Source organism: Martes martes (genome assembly GCF_963455335.1).
Source record: "Martes martes genome assembly, chromosome: 13".
Taxonomy (NCBI): Eukaryota; Metazoa; Chordata; class Mammalia; order Carnivora; family Mustelidae; genus Martes; species Martes martes.
This window is the reverse complement of record NC_137901.1, coordinates 92,917,876-92,928,488: the sequence shown is the minus strand read 5'-3', so window position 1 is coordinate 92,928,488 and position 10,613 is coordinate 92,917,876. Positions and strand designations below refer to the sequence as shown.

The window sequence follows — 10,613 nt, the reverse complement described above, 5'->3', positions numbered from 1 at the left end:
TCAGAGCTGGGCCAGACCTCGGGGGTCTGAGAGTGTGGAGTCCTGCTGGGAAGGTCCGGAGGGGCACAGCTCTGGTCCCGCCGTCTCCTGGGGAGGGTCCGCCATCTGCTCGGATGGGGCGGAGGTGGGGCAAAGCCATGGGGACGGGGCAGCCAGAGCTTGGCCCGCCTGGCCGGGGTCTGCAGAGCAGGGGTGGGGTGGGGGAGGGGCCTGGCCCAACACAAGCGCCAGAGTCGCAGGCCAGCTACCAGGGGAGCGTCTCGGTGTGCACACCTTGTCGAATTTCTTATGGCTGTACACCTTGTTCTTGTTCATAAATGTCAGCAAGATCCAGTCACACAGGAAGGAGCCCTGGGCCAACGAGACCCACATATGAGGGCCCAAGAGACACCCCCTCCACCCCGCCACCAAGCCCCCCCATACCCAGCATGCATTTCCTTACCACCCCGATGGAGGTCAGTGCTGTGGCCAGATTAATGATGGTGGGAATCAGGCTGAACTTCCCTGCCTTGGGAGGGGAGGCTGCCTTAGATGGTTGTGGGGTCTGGGGCAAGTGGGGCTCAAGGGAGGGTGGGGGAGATGGGGCTGTGCTAGCTCAGTCCTGGGCCTGCCCGAGTCCCTGGTAGGCAGAGCGGGCTGGTTCACCTGTCCATGCACGATGACGTCAATGCGGATCCCATAGGCCTTGATGAGTGTGCGGGTGGCACTGCCGTTTACCTTGTAATATTTGGCAAACCTGGGAAAGAATGACCCTGAGGAGCACGGTGGTGGGTGCTCACCCATCACCCAACACGGGACGCTCCAAGACTCCACCAACCCCTGAGGCCCTGAACCTTCAAGCACCTGCCCTGTCATCTTGGAGCCACCGCAGCCAGGGCAGACGAGGAACCAGGCATTCCAAGACCAAGGTACCTGAAGTTGTAGCCAGATGAGGCTGGGACGTGCTTGGGGTCAAGCCTCCGGAAGGAATACTTGGGGTTGCACTTTGACGCTGACAGGTCCAGGTCACAGTCCCAGTTGATAATGACCCCAATGACGCCACCCTGCCCAGAAGTGGGCACAGAGATGGGTGTCAGGGAAGGTACACAGAGGACCCTCGAGGGCCATGGGGTCCTGCCCTGAGACAGCATATGGGGTGCTCATCTCGGGGCACCTGGGGCAGCTCAGGGCTGAGAGCTGGGGCGCTTGGGTGGGCCCCACTGCTAAAGCATGAGGGGACAGCAGTGGCCAGCTATGTGACCAGGAGTCAATAATTTAGCAGGAGCCATGCATGCCCAGATGGGTTGGCTGATCACGTTTCTCCTTCATCTGCCTGAACAGGGCCAGGGCTGGCCAAGACTGCAAAGAGGGTTGGCAGGCCCTTCGTCTGCAACAGGGGTCAGCATCTGAAAGGAGAGCTGGCCCCCCAGTGTGCCTCGGCTGCCCCCTCACCGTATGCGCCAGCTCCGTGAAGTTCTCCCCTGCCCGTTCCACAATGAAGCCCAGCTTGAAAATGGGACAGTAGAGATCAGAGACCTCATCGAACGTGCAGCGCTTCAGGTAGCCATCCTTCCTGTGCTCTATGTTGCCCCTGCAGACGGTCCAGCAACGGGAGGTGCTCTGCACCCACAAACCCCGCGCTCCCGGGAGGCAGCACCCATCCTTAGCCCATTGTCACCATACCCTCGTGGCTCTTACTTGGAGAACTGGAATTTAGGGTAGTGGATGCTGTTCTTGATGAGGATGGTGAAATTTGGGGCCATCTTGCCGAGAAATTGGCTGAGGAGGCACAGACTGGATGTGTTTAGTCTTCCCACCCCAGCCCCCCACCCAGCACACCACAGCTCTGCTCCGTGAGGAGAGAAAGGAGTGGGACAGAGTGGTGCTGGGTTGTCAGCTGGGGCTCAGGCAGGAGGGGTCACCGGGTGCACACCTGACAGAGGCCCCATCTTCCACTGGGCACCAGCCGGACACCTCGCAGGTCTTGGCTGAGCCTTGGTAGTAGGGTACGCAGCGCCCAGTCCGCAGGCCTGCGGGCAGATATGTGCTCAGGGTCCAAGGGGCACCGACGATCCCACCCCCGTCCGGCACTGACCGTTTCCCAGCATGTCCAGCTGCCCAGCGGCGCAGTCCACATCCGAGTCACAGGTGGCATTGCTGACCCTCATACTCTAGGGAGGAGATGGTTCGCTGAGGATCCCCACCCCTTCTGGGCAGGCGCAGCTGGCTCCCCTCCCTCCGCCCCAGCTCTGCCCTCCACCTGGCCTCACCTCTGGGCAGGTTCCGAGGGTCTGGGAGGGTGTGACCTCAATCCTGGTGATGATGCTGAACACGCTGCCTCCCTGAGCTCAGAAAGAGGAGATGGTCGGCCGAGGCGGGCGACGCGGGCACCCCTCGCTCCTTCCTGGGGGGCACGCGGGGCGGGCGGGCGCACCTCGGGGGGCTTCACGTACTCCTCCACGTCCCACACTTTGTGTTCGGAGAAGGTGATGCCCTTGACCTTGGTGATGACGGAGCTCTCGGGGCCCGTCTCGCTGTCCTGGTAGCTCTTCTGCACGATGAACACGTACCTGCGGGACGGGCACCGCCGCTCTGGAGGCGACCCGGGACCCTCTCCCGCCGCTCCCCGCGGCCCCGGGCCCCGGCGCCCCCGCGCCCCCGGCCCAGCCGCACCCACCACACGAAGTAGAGCAGGATGAGGAGCTGCACCGCGCGGTACACGACGCCCAGGCGCCGGTTCTTCACCACGATCACCTTGGGCGTCTCGTAGTCCCAGAACGCCGACCAGCAGCCGCGGGCCAGGCGCCGGGCCGCGTCCGCCCCCGCGGGGGGCTTGGGCTCGGCTGCCTCCATGGCCCGGAGCTCAGCCAGGGGCGCGGCGCGGCGCGCACCCTGCGGGCTAGGGGCGCGGGCAGGGGAGCCCCGTGGCACCGCCCCGGGGCGTGGCCGGTGGCGCCCCGCCCCGCCCCGCCCCGCCCCGTCCCACCCCGCCGGGGTCCCGGCTTGGAGCGCGCGGGGGCGCACCTGGCAGGTGCCGCCAGGTGGGCCCGGGGCCGGCAGAGCCGAACCGGTAGCCTGCGCCCCGCCGCGCTCCCGAGGGCCCGAGGACGCACCGCGGCCCGCGCGGCCCTGGGGAGGACGCAGAGCCCTCGGGGGACTCGGTGGAGATGCGGGCGGAGGAGGCGGCCAGGCCCCGCCGGTCTCCTCGCGTCTCCAGCCGCGTCTCACGGCGGCCGCGCCCCACCTGAGGGGCCGTCCGTGTTTGGTCCAGTTTCCCCAGCTTCGCCGAGATGCAGGCGGCTGACAGCGCGGTGTGCAGGGTGTGAGTTCAAGGTGTAGGAGGAGGTGATTTCCGAAGGCGGTCCTGGATTCCTGCCCCGCCCCCCCGGTCCCCGCTGCTCAGCGAGAACACCCTCGGGCCCCGCCGGGTTGGGCCCTCGCTTTGCTGAACAGCCCCTTTGCGGGATCTAGGACGCGCTCGGAGCCGCTCAGCTCCAGTCCCCTCCTCGGTTCCAGCGCCCAGTCCTCACGTGTGCGCTTTGGCTGCCGGCTCTGCTTTTATCTACTTGCAATTCATTTCTGTTATCTTTGCAAACCAAAGTTGTCTTTTTCTTGAAATGTTTTATATCTTCACCCCATTTCATTATTTTGGAGCAAATCCCATACATCGTAGTCACAAAATGATAATTGTTTTACACTTTATTTAAGTGAAGTTCACTTAGCATCTAATTAACCATTTTTTAAAAAGATTTTCTTTATTTATTTGACAGACAGAGATCACAAGTAGGCAGAGAGAGAGAGGGAAGCAGGCCCCCCGACCAGCAGAGAGCCGGATGCGGGGCTCGATCCCAGGACCCTGAGATCATGACCTGAGCCAAAGGCAGAGGCTTTAACCCACTGAGCCACCCAGGCACCCCCTAATTAACTGTCTCAATGAACTGTGCAACCACTGTTACCTACGGTGGAAACATTCTTACCATCCCCAACTAAACTCCCTGTTTTCCTCCTCCCATCAGTCTCCTTTCTGTGGATTTGTCTCTTTAGGAGATTTCGTATAGTGGAATCATACAATATTGTCCACATTGTGTCTGCTTTCTTTCCCAGGGCACGTCTCCAAGGTCCATCCGGGTGGTAGCACGTACCAGTGCTTAATTCCTCTTTATGGGAGAATAATATTCCAGCGAGTGATCATCCCACAATTTATCTGCTCATCCTTTCACAGACGTTTGGGTGTTTCCACTGTTTGGCTCTTGTAACTCGTGCTATTATGAACATTTGTGTCCAAGTATGAGTTTGAACAGCTATTTTAAATTCTTTGGGTGTACAGGGTTTCCAGGTCACATGGTACTTCTGTGTTTTACTTTTTGAGGAATCCCTGTACCGTCTTCCGAGCAGCTGCACCACTTTTATGGGAGTCAGCATGTATGAGGGTTCCAGTCTCTGCACATCCTCGTCAACATTTGCTAGTTTCAGCTCATTTACTCATTGTCATTCTAGTGGGGAAATGGTATAACTTGTTCAGGTAAATGTCTGTTTAATTTTGTGCCGACTTTAGTGTTAGTTTGCCTTTTTTTTTAATTTATTTATTTATTTGTTAGAGAGAGAGAGCGAGCGAGCACAGGCAGACAGAGCGGTAGGCAGAGGCAGAGGGAGAAGCAGGTTCCCTGCCGAGCAAGGAGCCCGATGTGGGACTCGATCCCAGGACACTGGGATCATGACCTGAGCCGAAGGCAGCCGCCTAACCAACTGAACCACCCAGGCGTCCCTAGTTTGCCTTTTTGTTGCTGGTTTGTAACAATTCTCTATAGATTCTGAATACCAGGCCCTTGTCAGATACATGATTTGCAAGTTTTTCCCCCATTGCAGGTGATCTTTTCACTGTCTTGGTAATGTTCTCTGATGCACAGAAGTCTTTAATTTCAATGAAATCAGTTTGTCTATTTTTTTTCTTTTGTTGCTTGTTCCTCCGGTGTCATTTCTAAGAATCCATTGTCTATTACTAAATCCAAATGTATCTACAGCTTCACCACAATCCCTATGGGAGTCCCAGGTGCAGAAAAGGATGAGCTGATCCTAAAATTCTTATGGCAGTGCAAGGGACCCAGAGCTGCTGAAATAATCTTGATAAAGAAGAGCAGGGTGGTTGGGTGATGGGCACTGGGGAGGGGATGTGTTACGGTGAGTGCTGTGAAGGGTGTAAGCCTGGCGATTCACAGACCTGTACCCCTGGGGCTAATAATACATTATATATTAATAAAAAATTAAAATAAAATAAAAATAAAAGTCAAGCATAAAAAAAAGAAGAAGAGCAGATTGGAGGACTTGTACTCTCCAAGGTCAAACCTTACCGCAAAGCTATAGTAATGAAGACAAGTTCCTGGAGGACCCAGCAATGCCATTCTCCCTTACTGACGTAAGGCTAGAAATGCTGATTTATGGAACTGAACTGAGAACTAGGAAGTAAAACATAAATATGTAAAATAGAAAAAATATTTGATTTTTGACAAGGACCAAAATAATTTAATGGGAAGGAGTAATCTTTCAATAACTGGTCCTGGGAAACTGGGCATCCACACGCAAAAGAATGAAGTTAGACCCCGTACCTCACATCATACATGGAAACTAACTCAAAACGCATCAAGGACCTAAATGTAAAAACCAAAACCTTGGGACGTCTGGGTGGCTCAGTCCGTTAAGTGTCTGCCTTCAGCTCAGGTCATGATCCCTGGATCCTGGGATCCTCCTTGCTCAGCCAGAAGCCTGCTTCTCCCCTGCCTGCTCTGCCCGCCACGTCCCCTGCTTGTACATGCCGCTTTCTCTCTCTCTGACAAATAAATAAACAAAATCTTAAAAAAACAAACAAACCCCAAATCTTAAAATTCTTAGAAGAGAACATGGGAATAAACATTTGTGGCCTTAGATTTGGCAATGGATTCTTATAAATTACAACTAAGTTGTAAGCAAAAAAGAAGAAAGATAACTGGACTTCACCAAAATTAAAAACTTCTGTGCTCTAAAGGACGCCATCAAGAAAGTGAAAAGATACCCACAGAATGGGAGAAAACATTTGCAAATCACATATGTGATAAGGATTTGTATCTAAAAAAAAAACCAAACAAACAACTATTGCAATTTATAACAAGATGACAAATAATGATTTTAAAAATGGGCAAAGTATCCAAATAGAGATTTTTCTAAAGAAGAGACACAAATGGCCAGTCAGTACATGGAGAAACTCTCAATATCATCAGTCAGAAGGAAGCTATCACTTCATCCCACCAGGAAAGACAGGACAAATGTTGGCAAGAACGTGGGAAAATCACATCTTTCTTACAGCTGTGGGACTGTCAAAATGGAGCAGCCAATTTGGAAAACCACGTGGGCTGTGCAGCAAAGGGTTTGGACTTAGACTTACCACAGGGTCCACAATTCCACCTCTAGATGGACTACCCGGAGGAAAAGAAAACATGTTTCCACACAGAAACATGTACACAATGTTCATAGCATGATACATAATGGCTAAGATTGGAAGCAGCCCAAACGTCTAGCAGCTGATGAATGAATGAATAAAATGTGGTATTACCCATACGATGGAGCAGAATTCTGCAAGAAAAAGAAACAAGCACCTTCTGTTTCATACGTTACAGCCTAGGTGAGCCTGGAAAACATTATGCTAAGGGAAAGGAGCTCGTCGGTGAAGACACCTGTTGGATGAGCCCATTTATATACAGTCTCCCAAACGGGACAGTCCACAGAGAGGAAAGCAGACGAGTGATGCCGGGGGCTGGGTGCAGAGGGCGGGTCGTGGCGCTGCCTGGGTCCTGGGTGGGGCTGCTCCCTGTTGCCTGTGGCCTGGGGACGACAGAGACCTTGCCCTGGGGTGTTGTCCTGTCCCCGGGTCCAAGCTGCTGGAGTTGGCAGAGAGGGCCTCCACGCCTTGGAGGGGAGGAGCTGGTCACTCTGTCTACCATGGGTTACAGGAGCATAGGGGACACGGCTTTACCGCTGGCTGGGGGGGGGGGGGGCTGGTCACTGCATGTGTCTGGTGCAGTGACCTGCCTGATCCCACCGAGCGGGAGGGGCACATGTCCTCACTCAACATCTGGCACGCTGACCCCACCACCAGCAGCTTCAACCGGAGCAAAGCGGTGTGCCGAGAGGATTACAAACTCTTCTCCATCCCGTCGTGGTTCAGGCAGGTGAGCCGAAAGAGAACAGCTCGTTCAGGAGGCCAAGTGGAGGGAGCACACCAGACTCCCAGTGGAGCACCTGGTGGGGATGCTCCAGAGCAAGAGGACCGTCGGGAGCCTGGGGCTCGGGGCTCCAGAAAGAAAAGACAGGAAGTGATGAGTAACTGAAGAAAACGATCTGATTTGAGCAAAGGCTTGCGTCTGCACGTGGGTGTGGCTTGTAGGGTCCTAGGCACGATGACTTTTGGGAAAGGTGCCTGAACAGTCCGGGGAGACCGCCGAATTCCAGTGATGAGGACAGACCGACAGAAAGAGCATCTCGGCTCTGCAGCTCACCTCGCCGCTGGAGAAGCTCGGGCATTTTGTCTTCTGCATGCGGCGGGTCTTCCTCGCCTTTTCTCGGAAGAAAAAGGTGTTACACAATCTCGCCTTGGTCCCAGGATGTATTGATTTCCGTTCTAGAGATGAGTCGCCTGCCCTGTGTCATTAGGGCTGCACGGCGAGCCGAAAGGAGGGCGCCAGGGCCCCTGGGAAGATTCCAGTTACTAGAACGCATTCCGTGTGGAGTCCGTTTGATTGGGTCTGGGAGACTCCGAGTACTTACCGGGAAGTTTAGGCGGGGTGTCCGGAAAGCTGCTGGAAAGAAAATGAACAAATCAAATGGGAGCCGCTGGCAGGCTTGGTTGGTAGAACACGTGACTCTCGATCCTGAGCTCGTGAGTTCAAGCCCCACGTTGGGCAAAGAAGAAGAAGGAACGAAAGAAAAAAAAAAACACACCTGTTTACAGAAAAAAATAAATAAAATGAAAACGCTTAATGCAAACTTCCCAGGCTGGGAGAAAACCCTGTGGACCCTAGTCACGGAACTTGTAAGGACAGCCACAGCGTCCATTAACATTTATAACTTGCATAATACTTTACATTTATTTATTTATTTGAGAGAGAGAGCATGCATGTGAGGGAGGATGGCAGAAGGACAGGCAGAAGCAGGTTTTCTGCTGAGCAGGGACCCAATGCGCGGCCCCATCCCAGGACCCTGGGATCACGACCTGAGCCCAAGGCAGATGCTTAACCCACTGAGCCACCCAGGCGCCCCAGACTAATTTCTTTAACTTATTTAAAAGTATTACGTGGGGGGCGCCTGGGTGGCTCAGTGGGTTAAGTCTCTGCCTTGGGCTCAGGTCATGATCCCAGGGTCCTGGGATCAAGCCCCACATCGGGCTCTCTGCTCCTCGAGAAGCCTGCTTCCTCCTCTCTCTCTGCCTACTTATAATCTCTATCAAATAAGTAAATAAAATCTTAAAAAAAGAAAAAAGAAATTAGTCTTAGGGAGGACTGAGTCTCCTAATAGTTTTTCAAGTGAAAAAGTTTACAAGTGAAATTTTACAAGTGAAAAAATTGTTATTCGATTGAATTCTAAAACCTTTGGTTAGCAAAAATACTACTCTACGGCAAGAATAGAATAAAAGTATAACAATGTAAAAACAACCAAGTTAAAAGTTCAGAATAAAAGCAAGAATTGATTTCCTTTTCTAAACAGCTTTATGGAGATCAAATTTACATGCCAAAGATTTACCCATTTGGAGTGTGGCACTCGCTGTTTCTAGTATCTTCCCAGGGCTGTGCAAACATCACATTCGGAGTTTAGAAAGCCGGCCGCCCCTAATAGAAGCCCCATGCGCATCACAGCCCCTCTGCCGCTGCGTCTGGACCCCCTGGACCCCGGACCCCGTGCACTCCCGCGGCCCGCATGCTCCTGGCTGCCCAACCCAGCCCTGCGGGGACTCGGTTGGAGAGAGAACCGGCCCCTGCGCGCCGCCCGCCCACAGGGCCTGAGAGAGGGGGGTAAGCACCCCAGTCCCTGTGCGTCCCTGCTCCAGCCCTGCCCCTGCCCAGAGTCCCCCTCCCGAGCCGCTGCGGTGCCCGCTCGCCTGCCCGAGCCTCCCACCGGCAGCTCGCCCGCTCGCCCGCTCGCCCCGTCCTGGCTCCGGCAGCCCCAGCTCGCCCTGCAGCGATCTGCCTCTTTCTGCAACATCTGTTGGTTGATGGGACCATTGGGCAAACTAGACCAAGCACTCAGGTGGGTAGGGAGTGGGGAGGGGGCTGCAGCCCTCGCCTCTCAGAGCCCGGGCTAGTCAACAATGAGTAAGTCCGCAAACGTGTATGGAACAAGCGGTGTCTGCAGAAATAGGTGAAGACGCCCCCACCCCCCAGCCAGTGAGGACACACAGGCCCTTTGTCCAGGCTTGGGAGTCAGCCCGCAGGTGGGACCCGCAGACCCACAGGGGAGGATGCTGGAGGTGGAGAAGGTGGTGGAGGTGCCCAGAGGGGAGAGGGGGCGTCCCACCTGACTGGTTGGGGGACATGATTTGGCTGGTCCTGAATGGGAAGTGGGGAGGGCGGGGGAAGCTGGGGTTGCTGCGGTGGGTCGCTGGCTCCCACTCCCGTGCGCCCCGGCCGTGCCCGCTCACATGCGGTCCCTCCTGCAGAGTGGTGAAAGCCTCCCCGTGGGGTGGGAGGTGGGGGCGGCGCAGTGGGAGAGGAGATCCCCTGACTTTGCCCTGGGCTCTCTCGGCCTCCATCCTCCTGATTCTCCCTCGCCAGTTGGAGTCTTTTCTGGAATCCCGGCTTGGCTGGTCTCACTTCTCCACAGAGGAGCCGTCAGGGCCTAGGATAAAAAGGCAGAACCCCTGAACACTTGGGCAATTATCAACGTCCTGGGAGAGACTTTCTGCAAGGACTGTGCCGTCGGGCACATTCCCCGCTGTGGCCCGCTCCTCTGCGTGGAGGAGTGCAGAGTGGTCCTGGTCCCGGGCACGCTGCGTTTGCTCAGAGACAGCAAAAGTCACAGGGAGGGTAAGGCCCCAGCGTAAGGGGTTTATGGCAGTCACGGTTCGGGGAATAATATAATGGGATCCCTAATCTTTGGTGAGGTTTGCATCAAGTTTTACTTGCCAGACTGAGATACTATGGAGTCATACCTGATGTTGGGGTTAGGAAGGAAAGCCTGTGGACAGATGTCTGGTCTGAGACATTCATAAACAAACATCCAAGAAAAGAGACTCCTTCTATAAAAGAATACGTGGACGGGGCGCCTGGGTAGCTCAGTCGTTAGGCTTCTGCCTTCGGCTCGGGTCGTGATCCCGGGGTCCTGGGATGAAGTCCCTCATTGGGCTTCTTGCTCCGCGGGGAGCCTGCTTCTCCCTCTCCTCTGCCTGCCACTCCCCCTGCTTGTGCTCGCTCTCTCTCCCTCAAATAAATACATAAAATCTATAAATGTTTATTAAAAAATAAAAGAATATATATATTTTTAAAAGAATTTATTTATTTATTTGAGGGAGAAAGAGCATGCACGAGGGGGGGGAGGGGCAGAGGGAGAGGGAGGAGCAGATGCCCTGCCCAGCAGGGAGCCCAATGTGGGACTTGATCCCGGGACCCTGAGAT

The 10,613-nt window shown here is 54.8% G+C and overlaps 1 protein-coding gene across 3 annotated transcripts; it reads right to left on the bottom strand.

The window, feature by feature from the left end:
- On the bottom strand, positions 1 to 2,832 carry P2RX2 (purinergic receptor P2X 2; the record flags this gene model as incomplete). Of its 3 annotated transcripts, none has more annotated exons than XM_080822169.1 (12): positions 1 to 105; positions 274 to 351; positions 443 to 508; positions 646 to 736; positions 913 to 1,043; positions 1,432 to 1,570; positions 1,678 to 1,758; positions 1,913 to 2,009; positions 2,075 to 2,150; positions 2,250 to 2,321; positions 2,414 to 2,549; positions 2,657 to 2,832. In XM_080822169.1, 12 exons carry the CDS (start codon positions 2,830 to 2,832, stop codon positions 1 to 3), a joined length of 1,248 nt encoding a protein of 415 aa, XP_080678295.1. The 3 variants fall into 3 exon arrangements, with proteins under 3 accessions (XP_080678295.1, XP_080678296.1, XP_080678294.1); XM_080822170.1 differs by having other exon boundaries at positions 1 to 42; XM_080822168.1 differs by having other exon boundaries at positions 1 to 351.
- Between the last annotated feature and the right edge of the window lie 7,781 nt (positions 2,833 to 10,613).